This window comes from Carassius carassius, chromosome 38, assembly GCF_963082965.1.
Source record: "Carassius carassius chromosome 38, fCarCar2.1, whole genome shotgun sequence".
Lineage (NCBI taxonomy): Eukaryota > Metazoa > Chordata > Actinopteri > Cypriniformes > Cyprinidae > Carassius > Carassius carassius.
This window is the reverse complement of record NC_081792.1, coordinates 16,120,350-16,142,139: the sequence shown is the minus strand read 5'-3', so window position 1 is coordinate 16,142,139 and position 21,790 is coordinate 16,120,350. Positions and strand designations below refer to the sequence as shown.

The 21,790-nt window shown below is 37.2% G+C and overlaps 1 protein-coding gene across 7 annotated transcripts in view; it reads right to left on the bottom strand.

Annotated features, from left to right (window-relative positions):
• Positions 1-21,790, bottom strand: part of LOC132119427 (membrane-associated guanylate kinase, WW and PDZ domain-containing protein 1-like) — a 134,441-nt gene that overhangs the window by 50,035 nt on the left and 62,616 nt on the right. For all 7 annotated transcript variants that reach the window (XM_059529376.1, XM_059529371.1, XM_059529373.1 and 4 more), the window contains exon 2: positions 20,141-20,257. In XM_059529376.1, the coding sequence (XP_059385359.1) occupies positions 20,141-20,257 (117 nt within the window). The remainder of the gene's footprint in view (positions 1-20,140; positions 20,258-21,790) is intronic.

Here is a 21,790-nt window from a genome sequence, read left to right as displayed (position 1 = left end):
TGGGAATTCCATCTGGTTTAGATATGAATACTCGGATACAAGCAACATTAAAGGGTAAGTTCACCCAAGAATGAAAATTTGTCCCTGTTCTACTCACCCTCAAAGCATCCTAGGTGTATGTGACTTTCCTCTTTCAGAACAATCCAATCGAAGTTATATAAAAAATTGTCCTTGCTCTTCCAAGCATTTCAATGGGGTTAAGGGGGTTGTAAACAGTTCAGAAGATGTGAAATAAAGTGCACGCATCCATAATAAAACATCCCTTACATGGCTCTGGGGGGTGAATAAAGGCCAAAATTCGGTAACACTTTAGAATAGGTAACACTTATTAGTTGCTTATTAGCATGCATATTACTAGAAAATTAGCCATGTATTAGTGCTAATTAAGAACATATTAATGCCTTATTCTACTTGACCTTATTCTACATCCCTAATCTTACCAAATACCTAAACCTAACAACTACCTTACTAACTATTAATAAGCAGCTAATTAAAAATGTATTGAGAGAAATGTCATGTATTGTGAATTACATTTTTCTACAAGCATTATTTTTCATACCAATATTGTGGTAGTCTGGGAATTCCATCTGGTTTAGATATGAATACTCGGATACAAGCAACATTAAAGGGTAAGTTCACCCAAGAATGAAAATTTGTCCCTGTTCTACTCACCCTCAAAGCATCCTAGGTGTATGTGACTTTCCTCTTTCAGAACAATCCAATCGAAGTTATATAAAAAATTGTCCTTGCTCTTCCAAGCATTTCAATGGGGTTAAGGGGGTTGTAAACAGTTCAGAAGATGTGAAATAAAGTGCACGCATCCATAATAAAACATCCCTTACATGGCTCTGGGGGGTGAATAAAGGCCAAAATACGGTAACACTTTAGAATAGGTAACACTTATTAGTTGCTTATTAGCATGCATATTACTAGAAAATTAGCCATGTATTAGTGCTAATTAAGAACATATTAATGCCTTATTCTACTTGACCTTATTCTACATCCCTAATCTTACCAAATACCTAAACCTAACAACTACCTTACTAACTATTAATAAGCAGCTAATTAAAAATGTATTGAGAGAAATGTCATAGTTAACAAGTGTTACCTATTCTTAAGTCTTACCAAAATTTCTCACTTTTGCTGACTGTGGGGAATCGGAAGACGTGCAGGCGGATGTTGTAGTTCATCAGTGCAGCGTGGTTAGTGACGAGTGCGAAGAGAGAACAAAACAAAATGCCGGTCACGAATTAGAAACACAAGATGAAGATTTGTAAAGAAAAACGTCAACAGAAAAGAAAAACAAATGTCTGACTTGACTCAATGTATTTTGCCCCACCCCCAAACATATGATTTGACTATTAGTCTAATATCAGCAAGATTCGAAAATTCCAATTCGACTACGAAAATCCTTAGTCGGGGACACCCCCAATTATTAGTAACAAAAATATTTTGTAACATGATAATTATCTCATATTTTTGATCAATTTAAATTTCTTAACAAAAAAATCTTTGCAAAGACTTTTGAACGGTTCATGATTTTCCCTGCAATTTGTATTAATTTCCATGAATTAAAAACTAAATGTAAAAATTCTTTGATATTTACAGCTTTCCCATGACCGTTTGATTCTGAATGGCCTTAATTATCCCTGGGTGCACATGTGACATCAGCACACTGTGTTTAACAAGAGTAGATTACACTATAGAATACACTTATCTTTATAGACCTTTTTTTTTAAAAAAAAAAATCAGCATAATAACTTTTGATTCTGCTGATAATATACTTATGCTAGATCACTGAAAGCTCATCAGGCACCCAAGTGCTAAAACACCAAAGGTAAGGATAAGTGACAACAAACTTCACAATCTGCAGCTGTTCAATCCCAGCCTACACACACTCATCAGTTGTGGGTCAGTGACTGCGAACAGAAGGGGTTGCTGTCGCCAAATGGCATGATCCAGGGCCCAAAAGATAAACAATCTCTTAATGGGGGTTTACAACCCACTACTAAATGATAACCCCCTCGCTGACACACATGCATCAGTAGCTATAGCTGCTACCACATTTGCTGGCCATTGTATTTCCAAGCAGTAAAGTGTGTGTGTGTATGTGCGGCTGAAGACATTCTCTCCCTGGAAAAGAACAGTGGTGCTACATAATGAATCAGCATCAGGAGTTCCCACAATGCAACACATGCATGCATACGCACACATACACACTCGAATATAACTCTAAACTATATTGGTTTATATGTATTACGTAGTGTTTTTAATGGAAGTAATTTTTTCTCAGAGTAAAAGTGTTTCCATCTCACCTAACCCAAACTGTAAGATATAAACTCTTGCAATTGTGAGATAAAAAGTCTGAATTGTGAAAAAAAGAAGAAAAGTTTACATCTTTCTGATTTTATATCTGTCAGTTTTGATTTTTTTCTCACACTTTGTTCTCACAAATGTAATTGTGAGATAAAAAGACGCACTTACCTTTTTTATGTTTTTATTCCATTGAGGAAACAGCTTTCCATTTCCACAGTTGCCACCTTATTTCTCACAATGTGGCAGTTTCACATCCGTTTCTCATAACTGAAAAGTTACATATATTTAATCTTTTTAAAAATTTGGAGGTAGAAATGGGCATCTATAATTTTCAACAGTCTCCTTCCCAGAAGGGAAGTCTTTCAGATCCATCAGATTTCACATTTTTCACATGCTTTCCTCACAGAGGTGGATTTTAAATCATCTTCAAAAGGGTCATTTCATGGAAAACAGGATTTTCCCAGCTCTTCTGATATAAAAGAACTCAACAGACCCCAAAGACTTACTTTCACAACACAAAGACCATTTATGGAAACTAAGTTGCAAAAGCAGGTCAATCTGTAATCGTCACAGTATTGATGTAAAAACTATGAGGGCATTAACATATTACCACCCACATTTACACATCAACAGCTATTCAGTATTTAACATCATTGCCTGTACTGATGAATGACAGCGTGAACTACACCAGTAGTTTTCATATGCAAAGAAGTTAGCCAATCATAACAAAGGTCATTTACATTTAGATAATCTTAATGTTGGATGCATTTAAAACAGTCTGTTTAATTCTAAAGGTCACAGAAATAGTGCAAATGATTTTTTAAAATCAAATTTCGACTTTGGTGAAAAAAAATGACTAAACAAGATTAAAATGACTATACAATGCTTCAAAGGTGCCGATAAAATAAGCGGCATCCCTTTCGTTGTGGTTTGACAAATGTAAATGTTTTCAGTGAAAAGAACAGAAGTCTCTTCTTGACCTAGGTGTAGTCAAGGTCTGGCTGAGATGTTGACATGCAGTCTGATTCTAGATCAGTCTGTCAGACAGTAATCCCCTTTAGACCCCATGTAGCTTAAGCCTGACTGAGCTGTTGACTCAGCTTATGACTGATTCTGGATCTGTCTGTCATGTTGAATGGCATTTCTTCCTCTCACCTGTGAGCTAGCATCTGTCTGTCCTCTCTACAGGAGGAAATCTGGATAAATACTGCAAAAATGTCATCATTTACTCACCCTTATGTTTTTTAAACCCACATTTTATAAAGGCTTTGCAATTACAAAAAGGGATTTACCCATATTAAAATTCTGGCAGAAAAGAATATATATATGTATGTATTTGTCCAATAACAAATAAATGGTAAATATTAAAATTCTATACTATTGTGTCTAAATAAATTAAATATTTTTTTTAAATGCTATGAGTGAATTTAGGCATCACAGCATTATAATGTACAGTATGAAAAGTGTATATATTAATTTAGACTTGCCAAAGATAATATCAGTATTATTATGATTATTTTTATTTTAAGTGAGTGTTAGATGATGACAAAAGTCATATAAATGCAAATATAAAGGAAGTGTGCATGTACATTTAAAGATCCAATGCCAATTGATTTACATCAACTGATAAACTAAAATAGAATCTCAAATATTTGCAGAAAATCCATATGATACCCATATCATGCATTCCTAAAAAAAGGACTGACACTGAATCGTTCAAACTTCTAAAAGAACACATAAGCACAATAAAATGATCATAAAGGTTTTTCATATGACTTGTATACTATATCCCAAGTGTTCTGAAACAAAATTAGAGTTTTGTGTGACAAACTGACTAAAATAATAAGACAAATCATTCAGACTGTTTCTGTGAACTAGATCAAATGTTTCATTGATCTATTGAACACATCAAAATGATTAACTGAAAATCTTGTTTGGTCTGTCATATAACTTCAGAAGCCTTGGAATATAGCACACAATTGTGCTTTTGCAAAATAAAACATTTGCTTTAGAGCAAGCACTTTCCTTAAAATGACATCTTAAGTATTTCATGGAAGAACCAAAGTCATCCGGATCTGGAACGATATGAGGGTGAGTGAATCATGACCGAATTTTAATTTTGGGGGGTGATTTAATCCTTTAAGTGAACTTGTAGTTAGCACAAGGACAGAATCGGAGAGCTGTGAACGGAATTGAAATGAGTGCAGCGATTTGGCAGCAAACACAGAGGCTCATTCATTCTTAATGAAAGACTGATCCCTATTTTAAGTAATTTCTCCTCAAGTATCTCAGATGACAGCAAGTTTCAAGATCTCTATGCCTCAAAAAGACAAATGAATATATAATTCATTCCAGGATGTGGTAGATTGCTGTAAAATGTAATATTACAATTCAAAGTTTCCATGCCAGGTCTGTCTTATTTTCCACAAAATAGAGCTTGATCTTTCTACACATCTTTGCATATGACATAAGCACATGCAGCGTGTAAAAAAATATCTGCATTGTGAAGTGTTAGGCCAGCAAGGAACCTGAAAGCACCAAAGACAGGCATATTTAAGTTTAACCATCACACGTTCTAAAATACATCAGAAAAACAACAATGCCGTGTGTGCACATCCAGCTCACAAACAGACTCTAAAAATAGCTGTGTCTGATAAATCAGTTTATTTTAGTGCTGGGTTTCCAGGAGCACTGCAGCACCCAGTTTTGTGTTCCTAGTTCAGGTTTCTGATATGATCTACACTCGAACTTTATTACAGGACTTTATACAGATTTGGAACAGCATGAAGTTCATTTTTAAAACAAAATGGAGTTATTAATAATAATAATAAAATTAAAAAGTATTATATTAGTATAACAATAATACATTTTGGTTTTTTCAAAGCATTATTTTGGAAGACCAGTTCAAAAGCACAACCTTAGAATTGCCATTTGGAAGGGATTTGCACGGACCCTTGGTCAGCATACTGTAAATAACAACCTGAAGTTCTGCTCAGTCAAACTTCAGCTTCCCACGAACATCTCTAGGCATAAGGCTTCACAGACTCACATGCCTATAGAAGATGAAAAAATAATTTCTAAACACCTTGTTCTTTTGAAAAACTAAAATTTTCTCAAACCAAAAAAAAAGAAAAAAAACCTTGTGTGGTTGCCAAGGTGTTGCTAAGCAGTTGGTGGCTTTTGTGCCACTGCTAGCATTGAGCAGTCGGTGAGACAGATGACTTTGACTGGCTATACAGCTTAGTGAATCAGTGCACGTGAAAGTGATGAAAGCTAGAAAATGGCAAGTCAAGAGGGCACACATAGAAGGCTGCTCTAATTTGACGTCATTTTATCTAAGCATTCCAATTAGCATCTTGAATAAAGAAAGTGATCAATTTGATTCATATACAAAATGGTAAGCAAGTGCTTCTTTTTTATTGTTTGTATATCTATACAAATTTTTATATAGCAATACTAATTTATTACTATAAACCTATGTGTCATCTTAAAGAAAAAGCACACCTCTCCTCAACAAGCTGCAAGTTTGCATGGAAAAACAGAGTTTTTTTTTGTTTTTTGTTTTTTTCCAATTAAATACAATTAATTGGGATGAATCCCTAAAGTAAACAATGGGACTTCTTTTTTTATAGGATTTAAAAAAAATTACTTTTCAAAATGAAATGTCAACAAAGAAAAAAGAAAACTGCAAAATATATGTGTTTTCCTCTCCATGGCGCAAATATTTTAGGACGGGTTATAAATCAAATCCAAACCCTCATGGTTATTTTTTTATTTTATTTATTTTTTTCAAATATCTAAACCTAAGTAAAAGCAAAAAAAATTTTAATAGCTTTAGCAAAACATTGGCAGAGATGCAATGTCACAATAAAATGCTATGAAATAAACACACACGCACACAAAAATGAAAAAGCAGGCAGCTTTGAATCATAAAGCTGGATGTTGGCTTTAGGTTCACCTGAGTGTAACAAGGCTTTGACTTTAAACCATTCGCTATGTGTGTATGCGCATACTAATCTGTCACTGAGAGAAGAAATAAACCAGAGTTGCAAAGTGGACAAAAATAGTAAGCCTGTATGATTCAGCAGTGTCTGATTACTCTTAAACATAATAGGTTTCAAAATTAGCATGTATCTATATTCAAATCCTTAAAGGTCAAGCAAAGGTGTGCAACACAGTGAAACTGCCACAACATCAGAAGCCTTAATGCATTAAATACTTTCATTGTGTCTTGTATTTGTTGGCCAACAAAGGCTAATCCTTCACTGATTAAAAGAAATCTAAAGACATAATAATACTGTAAATATTTTATCTTAATGCTGAAATGCCCACAAAATGTACTTTCCTTTCCCAATCCAGACACAAAGAAGTTTTGTAGCTTCTTTGTTTTCTTTTATAGTAGGTCAGCTTCACCTCTCACAGCCACAACACAAATGTTACCTGGCATTGTGAAATTGGACATAGCAACATACTGTCCAGTTATAAAGTGGATCGAGGCGTTTAAGGGGAGGTATTGCATTCCTGGAGAGCAATACTGCAGTAACTTGAGAGGCAATCAATCAGACGCAACGCTTTAAGTGACTCTGAGCCTCACCGCCGTGATTCAGTTAGCCGTGTAGCGTAGGCTGTTGTTAACACATTTGGAAACAAATCATTATCATCATCATCATTCTAATAATAGTCAAGACTCTTACTATACCAGCATTCGGATGTTTGCGCATTTTCCAAAATTATTAAAGGGCCTGTGGTTTTTGGCTTGAAATACAAGCATGATTTCATTTTTTCTCTAAGAAAAACTGAGTTAGTTTGAGATGCTTAATCTTCTGCGCTCTTCTCACAGAAGCAATTTCTTGCGTCTTCTGATGCCCTCCCAGTTAAATACATAAAAACTAATTGAAAAAATGCTCTTTTACACTGGAATGTGTTTGTTCTGAGCTGAAGCTGTTATATGCACGGCTTGACTGGATTTTTCATGAGCCTGACCCAGTGAGTAATACAGGCTGCTCACTTTCATTCTTCTTCTTCCTTTATTTTCTCTCTTTTTTGCTATTTTGTCATCTCTCCTTTTTTTCCTGCATGTGCTTCTCTCTAAATCTATAAATGAAAGGCACTGACATGACTGGTGATGAAACAATACACCATTATCATGCTAATAAAAGTTGGTGTAGTACGAATTTAAAACTTATTCCAAAATTTCTCCAAAGAAACAACAGATAAAAAACACAGAAGCCGCATCTTACACTCTCAATTGTATGATTTTTAAAAAAATATATATTTGTCAAATTAAATGCTCCTTAAAATATGAAGGTGCCTCCCCATTTATCACCTACTTCTAATAGTCATTATTAAAGCAAATAATGGACCACAGCTTTGACGAATAAAACAAAGGATAATGGCTTTTTTAAAAAGGGGGAGCCGTTTGATATGTCCCACCACAACTTCCTGTTTCAAAAGGAAATATCTCAACATGCTGCAATATGCTGCAAAACAGTACAAGTAGAAGCATGTACAATTACTTTTTTGTTTACAGCAGGCCTACAATGGTTTTTCTTATACAATATGATTTATTGTAAAATATAAGTAATTAGTATCACACGTTAACATCTGTCCCAGGTGATCTAACTGTGGTCCACTGTTATAAATTGTCATTTACACCTGGTAAAAACATATCTTTGCTGTATCTCCAATGAATTATGTGATATCAAGTGGTATATATAAATAGATATAGATATATTTCTTTCTTTTTTAACAGTTGTGTAAAGGAGGGTCTTAATAACTTCCACAAGATAGCAGTTGTAAATGGTGTCTGAGATGGCCTGCACCAATGTATAGCCTGTTTCATCTAACCAGCTTAACATCATCAGACTGACAGAAAGAGTCATGGTCCTATTTTCTAAACAAAGAGAGACTTTTTTTTCTGTTTTCTGAAAAGATCATATGCAAAATAAACCAGAAAATCAATTGAGTAATAAAGCAGCACAAGTAGAACTGGATTCACATTTCTTGTAAACGTGCTTTTTCCAATGTGAATCCAGTTCAACTTGTGCTTTTTTTATCCACTAAGACTGAAACCATCAGCAGGGCTACAAATACTTTGTGGCTAGAGATTCTCTGTAAAATAATTAAACAAACACGAGTGAATTACACTTAACAATCAAGTAAGCTTGTAAACCTTTTAACCGTTGACAAGCTCACTGAAGTTATTACACCACCTGTTGCATATCCTGACTGACATGGAACAGAAGAAAGGATTTTTGAAGTAAAAAAAAGAAGAGAATCTGAACATACCTATACTTTGTCAGAAGCATTAATCAAAAGGCAAAGCACCAATAAATGGCATGTCCAGGCTGGAGGCGACATCAGTAGAGTTCAAAGAAATACAAGATATTGACAGTCTTGTCACAGCAGAGGCGTTTGAGAGCCTCTGCTTTCTCTTCCGTGTGACTGATGCCCACAAACTGTTGACAGATCACTACAGATATATCAAAACACACCGGATGGCACAATAGCTTGTACTGGTAATGCTAACAACACTTCACATCGTACATAACCGATCATTGGTTAATTAACACATCTTCGCAATCAACCATCACTTAAGCTTGAAATGTCTTATCAAAACAATAAGCAATGAGAGACAGTGTATTACAGTGATTTTACCATGGTAAAGTGGTGTTCTTACCCTTAACACAAACCAGACTGTGAAGAACAAATATAACTGTAAGTAAAAGCTTTAAGTTTTTAAGTAAGTTACTTAAATATGATTACTATATAATGAATCTGTATTACATTTGGCACATTGTTTTTCTTGGACCAAGGCGCATCATGTAACATTTACACATGCAATCTCTCCACAAAAACAAGTTTAGTAATTTTTTTTATTTCAAAACTATTTTGAGCCAGAATGGTTTATATTTAGACAAAGCAGAAGGTTGGAGAGAGAGAGAGATAGGAAGAAACTTGGCATCTTATGTTACCCATTTTTGGGAGATCTGGAACTGGGAGACAGTAGAAAAGGGAAGACTCTTGATCAGGAAAGGCGCAGGGATGTGCGCCCATGTTGATGTTGACAGTCAGCCCTTCCGGCTCAGTGGGAGACAGAACCATCTGTCCCAGCAAAGGGTTAATCCGCAACACAGATTCCTGATTCTAGCATTTTCCACCCCACATACTCCCATTAACAAAATTTGGTAGGTTTCTGAAAGCATATCCCTCCAAAAAAGACCTCCAATGCAAATCAAAGCATGGTCTTAGCACTCAAAGACTCCATTAAATCCAGTCTACTCCATCCAATGATGTCTGTTCCGAAACAACTGATCAATCCATCAAGGCATGCCAGATAATGCTTTGCAGAAATTAACGATCAATGCTTTGATGAGCTGATTTGAACGAGCTTACAAGGGAACGCCATGCAATACAAACACACACACAGCAGGCCTATTCCTGGCTTCAGATTTACTTGGCTCAAATCTTCATCCTCATCAAATAACCTAGATGTACATGAGAGCCAAAAAACACCAACCTGTCATTTATAAGCCAGAGAATGCATCTATTTAACTTATAAACACCAATAGGACACAGAGAACCCTTAAAAACTGACTCTTTTCTGAGCTTACAAGGCTGAGAGAAAACGAGCATGAGAAAGCCTTTCAGACACAAATACGGCGGGAGACACCGGCTGCAGCGGAGAGACAGATATAGGGCTGGTGTGGATGGCTGGGGGCCTGGGAGAGAGACGTCTGCCACACTGTTCAACTCTAAACATAATGGCCTCCAACATGTCAAGTGATCACAGCTTAATTCAGCCTCCACTCGCTCAAGCAGACGAGCACGTACTTACACGACCCAGTGGCTAACACAGACCGCGGCATCTCTGGTGCACCATTTTGCCATCCTCAACAACTCACATCCTCTTGGATGCCTCAATATGGTCACATATTCAGCTACATTGCCTGCACTGCTGCTCCCAGCTGTCTGTCAGTCTTTTTGCATCCCTCATTCCCCAACCCCCAATAATGCCAGACCCTGGAAGCCAATGAGTCCAGGTGATATTTGACGATGAAAAATGTCTAAATTACCTTAGCAGAGAACTTCGCAGCCGCTATCTCCAATGTAAGCAATCTACTTAAGATCTTCCAAAACAAGCTGAAATCCAGAGCAGAAAATCACAGAATCCTGTTCCAGTGAGCATCAGACACTTGCATTTTAGCAAGAGCTGGCCAGTCTGTCATCCCTCCTCCTTCTTTTCCTCTCGATCTCTTTCTCTGTAAAGCAGCCGTCCAGCCCAGCACTGAAGCTCAGCCAATGTGAGGGGCACACACAGCAAACACCATCTGAGCTAAACGTCTTCAGGCTCACACTCATCAACCTCCACCCACCCACCTCTCTCTCTCTCGCTCTCTCTCTCTCCCACCATATCCCCCCTCCTTCTTCTCCAACACACACTTGCAGACAGATGCACACATGGCTCCCCCTGCAAACAAGACATTTGCTCAATCTCTCTCTCTCTGGCACAAGTCCATACACAAATATGATGTGACGAAGGGATTAGAGGCTGAATCAGATTTAGCAGATAAAAATCAGTGTGCATGCATACAATATTATTGTTGAACTCCAACAGGCCACTGGGGCATACGGCAGGGTGGTGGGGGGTGGCTACTGTGTGTGACAACATTTTTGTCATTTCCCTTCTTTTATTAAGCTTCTACAAAACATAGTAGTATTGACCAATGACTGTCTTAATTATTTTGGAATAAAGCGCTTAAAGAACAATTTGAAATCAAAACTGATATTATTTATATTTTCTAAATAAATGTCAGTGGTGCTAATGCAAATGATTTATCATATAGGTATATACAGTGGGTACGGAAAGTATTCAGCCCCCCTTAAATTTTTCACTCTTTGTTATATTGCAGCCATTTGCTAAAATCATTTAAGTACATTTTTTTCCTCATTAATGTACACACAGCACCCCATATTGGCAGAAAAACACAGAAAAACACATTTATTAAAAAAGAAAACTGAAATATCACATGGTCCTAAGACCCTTCAGACCCTTTGCTGTGACACTCATATATTTAACTCTGGTGCTGTCCATTTCTTCTGATCATCCTTGACCTTCAACCTTCACTTGAGTCCAGCTTTGTTTAATTATACTGACTGGACTTGATTATGAACTGAGCTATCAGGGGAGAAAAGCCTTGGTGAGATTGGTAAAGAACCACCCAAAGATCACTGTGGCTGAGCTCCAGAGATGCAGTCGAGAGGTGGGAGAAAGTTGTAGAAAGTCAACCATCACTGCAGCCCTCCACCAGTCGGGGCTTTATGGCAGCGTGGCCCGACGGAAGCCTCTCCTCAGTGCAAGACACATGAAAGCCCGCATAGAGTTTGCTAAAAAAACACCTGAAGGATTATCTGGTCTGATGAGACCAAGATAGAACTTTTTGGCCTTAATTCTAAGCAGTATGTGTGGAGAAAACCAGGCACTGCTCATCACCTGTCCAATACAGTCCCAACAGTGAAGCATAGTGGTGGCAGCATCATGCTGTGGGGGTGTTTTTCAGCTGCAGGGACAGGACGGCTGGTTGCAATTGAGGGAAAGATGAATGCGGCCAAGTACAGGGATATCCTGGACGAAAACCTTCTCCAGAGTGCTCAGGACCTCAGACTGGGCCGAAGGTTCACCTTCCAACAAGACAATGACCCTAAGCACACAGCTAAAATAACGAAGGAGTAGCTTCACAATAACTCTGTGACTGTTCTTGAATGCCCCAGCCAGAGCCCTGATTTAAACCCAATTGAGCATCTCTGGAGAGACCTGAAAATGGCTGTCCACCAACGTTTACCATCCAACCTGACAGAACTGGAGAGGATCTGCAAGGGGGAATGGCAGAGGACCCCCAAATCCAGGTGTGAAAAACTTGTTGCATCCTTCCCCAAAAAGACTCATGGCTGTGTAAGTTCAAAAGGGAGCTTCTACTAAATACTGAGCAAAAGGTCTGAATACTTAGGACCATGTGATATATCAGTTTTTCTTTTTTAATAAATGTGCAAAAATGTCAACAATTCTGTGTTTTTCTGTCAATATGGGGTGCTGTGTTTACATTGAGGGAAAAATTGAACTTAAATGATTTTAGCAAATGGCTGCAATATAACAAAGAGTGAAAATTTTAAGGGCGTATGAATACTTTCCGTACCCACTGTATACAGGTTTCTATAGGGGTTCCAAATGTAAAATGTTTTGCCCCCAAATGTAATGTGCATGTGGGCAGAGAATCATAATATTAACCAATTATATCATAGAAGGCAATCCATAACTCTAAAAAAGCAAAAAAAGATTTATTACATTATTTCCCACTAAATATTGTTTAATTAAGAAAGATTTCTTATTATGAAAGTTAAAAGGATTTACTTCTTCTGCGGAACACAAAATTAGACATTAAGAATTATTTTTATGAATTTTTGATATATTTAATATTAATATTTTTATCTGTACAATGAACATTACAAGGGTCTAAAACAACACTAGACCTCACTGAATTTTTACGGATATAAATACCCACCCCCCCATATATATATATATATATATATATATATATATATATATATATATATATATATATATATATTTACATACCACAGATGAAATAATGTCATAAAGTTTTGGAACAACATGAGGGTGAGTAATGACGACAGAATTTTAATTTATGGACAAACTCACTTTAAATGTTTTAGTTGGGTTTTTAGGTACTTGTTTATCACCTTGGACTAAAATTCACAAACTGTTCTCCATCCTTCATTTTAGCTTAAAATGTGCATGTGAACTTGAAATGTTAAGTCCCATAGAAGAAATAAAGTAATTCATGTTTGGAATGACATGAGGGTGAGTAAATTATATTTGAATAAAAAAAACTAGGATGAACTACCAGTACCCCTTTAAATGTTTATGTTGTTTTTGTTTAAGGCAAATTAATCTTATCACGTTGGAATAAAATCCATCCACATATTGTCCCCCATCTTTCAACATAAAGCTTAAAATGTGTGTGTGAACTTGAAATTAAATCAAATCAACTGATTATGGTTTTGAATAGCCGTTTGACCATTAATAGCCACTCAAAGAAATTACTTCCCTCATCCATCAAACAAGTCCCATAATTCTCAAGCAAATCTTTCAATCTTCCTGTGTTGCCCTCAGAGTTGAATGATTAAAGTGGTAATATGACAAACACGCATCTCCAGATGAAACCCTGAGGAAATAGGCCAGAGGTAACGACAGAAACACATTGTGTCACGTAGCCTGTGTACGAGCTTCTATTTCTGGGTGGAGCTCAGCAAGAATCATCTTCTCAGCCCAGTGAAGATGTGATTTGGATTTAAAGCTCACCTTTTACATAATATATAACTTTCAGCTAGTGAAGAAAAGCATAATTGCTTTGTTGTGTGAAACATGGAGGTGAAGGCCTTAGTATGCACCTAGAGCTGCATCAAGAGCTTTTCTATGATGAGTACATGACCAAAGTGATAGTTTGCCCAAATATGAATATTCTGTCAACATTTGCTGAGCTTCATGCTTTTCCAAACCCTTTCTTTCTTCAGTGAAACATAAAATAATATATTTAGAAAAATGTCAATGTTGTTTTGGGTCCCATTTACTGTGGACAGAAACATTCTTCAACATTCCTCTTTTGTTTTCCACAGAAGAAAGTAAGTCATATATAATGGAATTAACATGAGGGTGGGTGAATGGTGATAGAACCATTTTTGAACCGAACAGTCAGTTTATAATGGCTCTTTGGGAAGGAAAGTATGTGTAGATGCCATTCCATTTGGGTGAAGGACAACTAGACTGAAGATACTTTAGTTTTGATGGAGTAATTCTGAAGAACAACTTGCTGCAGATTCCTAGTCCTGGTCTTTCTTATTCTGCTGAATGGAGTGATATCTGAAGGGACATTCTTCTCCTTTTGTTCCTCAAACCTTTTTAAATCCACCCATCCAAAGTAGTGCCCCCTGGACAGGCCTGATGCTGCTCTCTAGTTTGTCCACTCTCATGGTAATCAACACTTTCTGAGGGGGCTTTTGACTTGCAAATGAATTTACAAAATGCTTTTGAATTCAGAACATCAAGTGCTGAGAGCGAACGAGCCTTTTTAGGCCAAGAATAGCCAAATCACAACATCTACGTCGAACAAGGTGTTGGCCAAAGAAAATGTGGAATGGTATTCAGAATCTGAAAATGGCCAGATTTAGTTGAATTTCTCAGTATGCCGCCCACATATGCTTGCTCAGTGATATCAAGCTTGAGCTGACATATCAAAATGGAGCCTGGAAACACAGGACGAACCCAAACAGAGAGGACCAGACCAACGAATAACCCATTTTGGATGGCAAAAATAAAAACACATTTTGGATTAAACCGTGCGACACACCATCCAGCCACAGACTGTCAATGCTAAAACTCACCTGAATGTTTCTGATCCCTACTGAGAGCCCTCAGCTCCCTGCAGGTATTATCTCTCTTCTGTCTGCTAATCGTAGCTGACTTGCGACTGGGATGCTCTTCAGATCTACCCTGTCTCCAAGCCCGCGGCTGAAGCGCTTTGCTTGTCGGCAGACAGAGTAACACACATGCTAAATGCTAATTAGCTAGCTCTCACAGACATGGGTAGCTGTGAATGCTTTACGTCAACACAAGTAGCTAAAACGAAGATGCAAACGTTGGGTTGCATTCGTGTTTTCGCATTTTTGACTCAAAAACATATTTTTATTGAAATGACGAAAGCTACAAATCACAGAATGAACAAACACATTCTCTCAGATTTAGAGATCTACCTAGCAACAATGTTTGTGATGCTTAACATAAGAAGACAGCATATGACTGGACAGTAAAACCTGTCTGAGACAGCATATTAGGGATCCGTAGTGTGTGCTGTTGTGTGAAGGGCAGTGGCAAATTAAATTTTCCTGTGCTGCTTCGATGCTGGGCGCTTTTCAGGTGGTGAGTTGATCATTGCTCATTACATCAAGGGTGATGGCCCTTCAGTACACCGTACTCCCTCTGCCACATCATCATTCCATCACACACACACACACACACACACACACACACACACACACACACACACACACACACACACACACTTATACATGCTTACACACACGTACACATGCTAGCCAAGGAAAAATGAGGTCCGTGCCCCCCAAAGGGACTCTAGACAATGGCTTGAGAATAAATCATATTGATGAGAGTTCCTCAGTTAGAAGCCATCTGTCCCTGTGAAAGAGATGTGACTGAAAGGTTCGATCTTTCGCTCTTTTTTCGCATTCTTTCCCCTGACTCAACCCCACAACAACCCCACCCCCAATCCAACCCTTTAGCCTATATATGAGGCATCAACCACATGCACTAAGCCCCATACATCACCAGCAAACCCTCTAATCCATTGCCCGCATTTCATGAGAGCGCAAAAAGAGACCGAAAGTGTGCAGAAAAATAAGACGGACTTGCCTACCCGGTTGCAGTCTCCAGACGGTAATCCTTTCTTTCTTTCAGACGAGAAAACGCAGCAGCAACCTGTCTTCAGCTGCAATCCTGCTGTCTGATACCGAGCAGAAAAACAAATGGAGGGATGGAGGGAGCGAGAGAGCCCAAGAGGGGGTGTGGAGGTGGGGGGGATGCAGGAAAGAGGAGGGGAGCAAGAGAGGGCAAGCAGGGGCTGGCTAACCACAGGGAAGCTTAAACAGACTGATAGATGAAGACGATAACAGAGGGACTGAGAAGGAAATGTGAAAACACCGAGGGAGGGAGCGCAGTTCCAGTGGCATCTGTTATGTTGACGGTGTCGGCGATGTGTAAAGCTGGAGCGCGAAATGAGGAAAAGACAAGAATGAACAAAGGGCACAGCCTTTTGTTCCTCGCTATTACATCACAGGACAACAATCAGAGAAATCAAATGTACTCTGAGCACAAAACCATTTCGTATGCACCTGTTTCTAGCTGCTAGAGTTCAGGTTTGGAAGTAAAACGAGAGAAACAGAAGGGGATAAACAGCATTTAGTTCAGATAAACACTGTGAGATACAGAAGCCGAATAAAATGTGCACTGGATATCTGGCTTCATAGCTCACATCAGGACATTATACATTAGTCGCAGTTCATTTTGCTTCCATCTGTCTCAAAGAAACATGAATGTGTCTGTTTTCTCATAAAGAAAGGCTACAAGACACATTTGTTCATGTTTTATCACAGGTACCATGTCTGTAGGTTTTGCAAATATTTTTGTACATTAAGTAATTTGTCTGGACAGAAATGTTTGATATAATAAAAAATATATATTTATTATCAATAATAATCATTATCATCATAATCATACTTTATAAATAATTTGGCTGACCATATATATATAAATGGCTTGCTACTTAGAAATTTTTTAATCATATAAAAATTATTATTATTATTATTACTACTACTACTACATCATATATTTAATGTTTTCACATATAATAATTATACAATTATAATGAAACTAGCACAGCTGTGTTGTCTGGGAAAAAACATTTTACCCCAGAATGCCATGATTGACAAATCAGAATCTAGTATTGCAGAGATCTCTGAAAAGAATCTGTGTTACTGCTCAAGTAACCGCACTTTGACTCCATTCACAGTAACACTGACTCAGCTGTAGTACTCAGGGTAGTAATGAGATCTGAATCTGCCTCTGTATCTATGATTGTATTAGTGACATGCAGTCCAGTCTCAGGGTCACATGTCTTCATTGTCACTCTTCTCCAACCGGCACACACACACAAACACATATTTATACACACACTCAGCCACTGGCCACCTGGTGAGGCAACTAGCTGCTTAGGCCATCAGTGCACAAAAGAGACAGCTGCACCCCTTCAACATCCTCATGCATAAGCACCAATGGACCCTCACACACATCCAAACAACCATTCTCACATTCACAAACTCTGATCAATCTTGACTCATTGCTGTCATGTTCACCAGCATCACATCATGTTGAATTAGCAGGTAACTGACATCAAGTTACAAACTTCTCTCTTAAACCTGATATTAAAATGCACATACTTTCATCAAGACATGTTTACATCTGGTTAAAATGAATCACTAGTAAAGAATGCAAGTTAAAACATATGGCACAGAGAAAAAAAATAGTGGTTGTTTATATTATAAATGGTAATCATAGTTAAAAAAAATTGTTTAATCATGTTTGACCCATGCAACTTTTTAGTCTGTTCAATAGTCAGTTATGTGGTCAATAGGACTGATTGATTGATTTATTTATTATTTTTAATTTAATTTATTTATTTTATTCAGCAAGGATGCAACAAGTTTACCAAAAGTGAGAGTAAATTAATGATACTATATTTCAAATAAATGCAGTTCTTTTCATCAAAATGTATCAGTTTCCAGAATCAGTTTTCCCACTGAAGCGGTTAACGTGAAGACAAGCAGATCCAAATCCAAGCCCACATGTTGTACATATAATGTGATTAATATAATTAAGATACAGCAGTGACCTAAAATCATCTCCAGGCAGCCACCCCTTTCATCTTATTTAACAAGTTATGACAGATAAATACTGACCCCCGGATCAGCAAGAACTGCTGTTATATGAATATTCCCAAACGCTGAACTGCTTTAGAAGTTGATTCTGGAGCATCTGGACACATCCCGCTGCTCAGACATGGCCGCTCTAGTTTCACAAAGATGGCCTCTTTCACATCTCATTTGTTAACATTTTGCTTTAGCCTAAAAACGTTTTAGCCTTTATTATTTTGGAAAGTAATAGGGTTTATAAAATGCGACGTAAGACGCAACATATGTTTGTTTTTTTTTACTCTCAAAATGCAGTTTTTTTATAATGCAGCAAACTTTATTAAATATCTAAAAAAAACTTTAATGTCTTTAAAGTTTTGACAGATTTTTTTGTTTGTTTGTTTCTTTAGTAGCCTATATACATTTGGCCAAAATATAGAAAAGAAAAGTTGGCTGTGACTTAACTTAGTTGGCTAACATTACCAGATCACTCTTTTTTCCTTTTCTTTTTAAGGAATTTTTTTTTTTAAATAACGTTATTAACCGGTATTTCTTCCACCTGAACCGGTTTCAGAACAGTAATATCATCAGAGGAAGGCAGGAACAGAAATGTTAAAATATTGATTCTGCTCGGAGTGAACCAATTTAATTTTGTTTCGTTTTCAAGCCCTGCTCCTGTCTCCCATTGTTCACACAAACCACTTCTGTCTGGTGTGACTCACTTTATACTTAAACCAATGATTTTTGGATGGCTTTGACTTCTTGGAGACCACAGGCCACAGCTATGTTTTTTTATCCATGAAACAGTGGAGGAGTTGAGAAAAGAGATGAAGCCCACTACTCTGATCGGTCCTTCCCTCCCGTCTGTCCCTCCAGGTGTCTCATGTCTATCAATCACTCTCAAACACACACACACACACACACACACACACACACAACCACTCACTTTCTGTCACATCAGCCAATGGACCAGAGTGTTTAATCTGAGAAAGTCTACAGTTCTATTAACTGGAGAAAGATGCGAAATTTACCATCCAAACAGTTTAAAGCAGAGTGGGGGTTTTCCCACGACTTGCTTACAACAATTTTCATTCTTTCAAGCAGACATATTTATTAATATCAATTAATTTTAGATTAATCCTTATTAGGGCTACTAAAATGAGTCAGTAAAGAGGATTTAGTTATTATCTCTCTCATTCTTTAGTTGTTTGATTGATATTAATGACACAGACAACAGCAACTAAATGAGGATGCTTTCCCTTTAAAACCAAATGCACGGATGCAATATACTGACACAAATCCGATATTCTCCCAACTGTTTACGTTCAATTAAGACATAACCAAGTGAATATCCGTGATTTGGCTGTGTGCGCTCAGAAAACTGGACTGAATTGAGTTCTCTTTCTCGTTGTCACACTTTTTTCAATTTTATCCATATGTCTGCTCTTCTCTTATCCCAGACATTGATATTTTTGAACGTCTTATGAGATGTGCAGCTAGTGTATGCTAGCTTATGTCCCGCCAGATAGATAAATTCAGCTAAAATGTGTGCATTTAACCTCCCAATAAACCTGAAAAATACATTTGTTTTGAGTGGATCTTTTCCCAGTTCGCCCCTCCCTAATATTTTCCTCCCCTTTTTTATTAATTGACGAAAATCTCAATAGATTTTCATCATAGTTTTTGTTATTCAAAACAAGTTTTTATTTCGTTACCATCTCGTCAACGAAATGAACACTGATCGGTGTAAAATGAGCAGTAGACTTGGCATTAGCCTGTTGCTAAACTAATCAAACAAAACTCATTTGTAACAGGTAGTACGTATTTATGAAAAAGTAAATCTCTATACACACACATCTTGATAAAGCATTATTGGTTTAAAATACACAAGGGAAAATCTATCTGAACGTCTATAAACATCGGTCTTGAAGAGTCCAAGCACGACCACATGACTGCATGACTCCAATACTCTCTTCTTCTACACAAATACAAAAACACACACTATTTCATCACACCTCTCTAAGAACATGGCTGCCACCTACTCAATCGAAAGGAGGACTTCTGTGAATATTGACACCGTCCTTCCTTCCACCTCCACAGAACAAAAACAGTCCAGCCACCACTTTGCTGCGCACACACCATCTACAAATGAACTTTAGCAAAATAATATAATAAAAAAAAGTAGAGCAACATACAGCAGAGGGCAGTATAAAGAATAGACCACACACTGGAGTTAGAGAAAAATAGAAACAATAAAAGTACTCACAAGGCACAGCGTGGCGGTAGAGGTTGTCACGTATGGTTTGCTGAAGCTCGTAGTCAGCGGAGGATTTCTGAAACCTTTGGCTCAGGTAACGCTTCAGGTCTTTATTAAGTTTGTTTCCTGCAAAACAAAAGGAAACACGTTATTGACGATGAATCATACACAAACTCAGCAGAGTAATATTGTAGTACTAATTATTTCACCACCAATGGATAAAAGTTCCTGTAAATTCATCTTTGCAATCGTAGGAATATATGACATTCAGAGACCTCCATCAAAACACCCCCAAACTTTTGAACACTACTGTATAAATGTTTATAAAGGTTTACAATTATATTGTTGGATGTTTGCATCAACTATGTCTGGCAACTAGGTTTCTCAAATTGTAAACAATTACAAAATAAAACAAATTCATGAGCATTCCTGAGTGTGAAACTGTAATCCATAAGACGTACACATCATAGCACACCTCCATTCACACTCATGGGGATACCTGGCTGCCACCTCGACCCAATGCAAGCAATAGAGTGGGCCATGTGAAACATTTCCCACCCTCAGCTCCACCATCTGTTTAGAAGACACAGATCGCTTACCCAGCACCATTTCAAAGAGATGCCAATAGCCAAAAGCTGTTTAAGTGTTAATGTGGTTCCACTGGGTGCCTGCACCAATGCCAGATCGGTCGCCGACACTGTCTTCCCAAAAAACTCTCGATTTCTCACATGTACTAGTGACTCAAGGGACTTCTCTTTCCTGGATTAATGGTAATATTGCATTTCTGGAGAAGTCTTTTGAATGGATAGTCTCATTATAGCCAAATGATGTAATCAGTTTCTCTCGTTGATCAAATGAACCTGCATTTTTAAGCTTTATGAACATACATAATTGGTTGCCATGGCAATACATAGTGCTGCACATCCCAAATGTCGCCCTCTGCCCTTGAAGTCCTCCTGCAGATGCAAACTTGGGTGACATAAACCAACATAGACTGTCAGTTGTGTAAAGTTTACCAGTCTGGACTCTTTGAGGGTGCTCATGATCACCATTTTGTATCCTTAAAGAACAACATTTTTTCACAATCACAATAATGAAACCGATAACCATTTTGCAGAAACATTGTTTTATATTTGGAGGATGAGTAAAAAATGGATAAACTGAATCTCTTTGTCCTTTTCTATGAAATATTACAATAATCCTCCATTTTTACTCTCATCACAGTGTGTTTTATACTAATAATAATAACCACAAAAATAATGTGTTTAATACTGTAAGCAAAAAAAGAATAGATTTAATATTGTGGTTTACAAATCCAGAAACTTCATGTATCTTTAAAGTCAGCATTAAATGAAAATTGACCCAATCAATTTCCTAATTGAATGTTATTGATCTTATTGTGAATGATCCATACATGCATACTTTTAATTTTTATATTTTGACTGTTTATTTAGTCTCTTTCTTACAATCGACAACCAACTTGCATTCAGATTTGCCTCCATCAATAACCGACAAATAGAACCAAGTCCCAAACTACATTTTGTCCTTTATCAATAATCTGTTTCACTCGAATGCAGGTCACAATAAGGAATAAAAGATCTGTTGCTTTGTTACATCTAGATTTTAAGGGAAACACAAAGAATCATTTGAAAATTAATA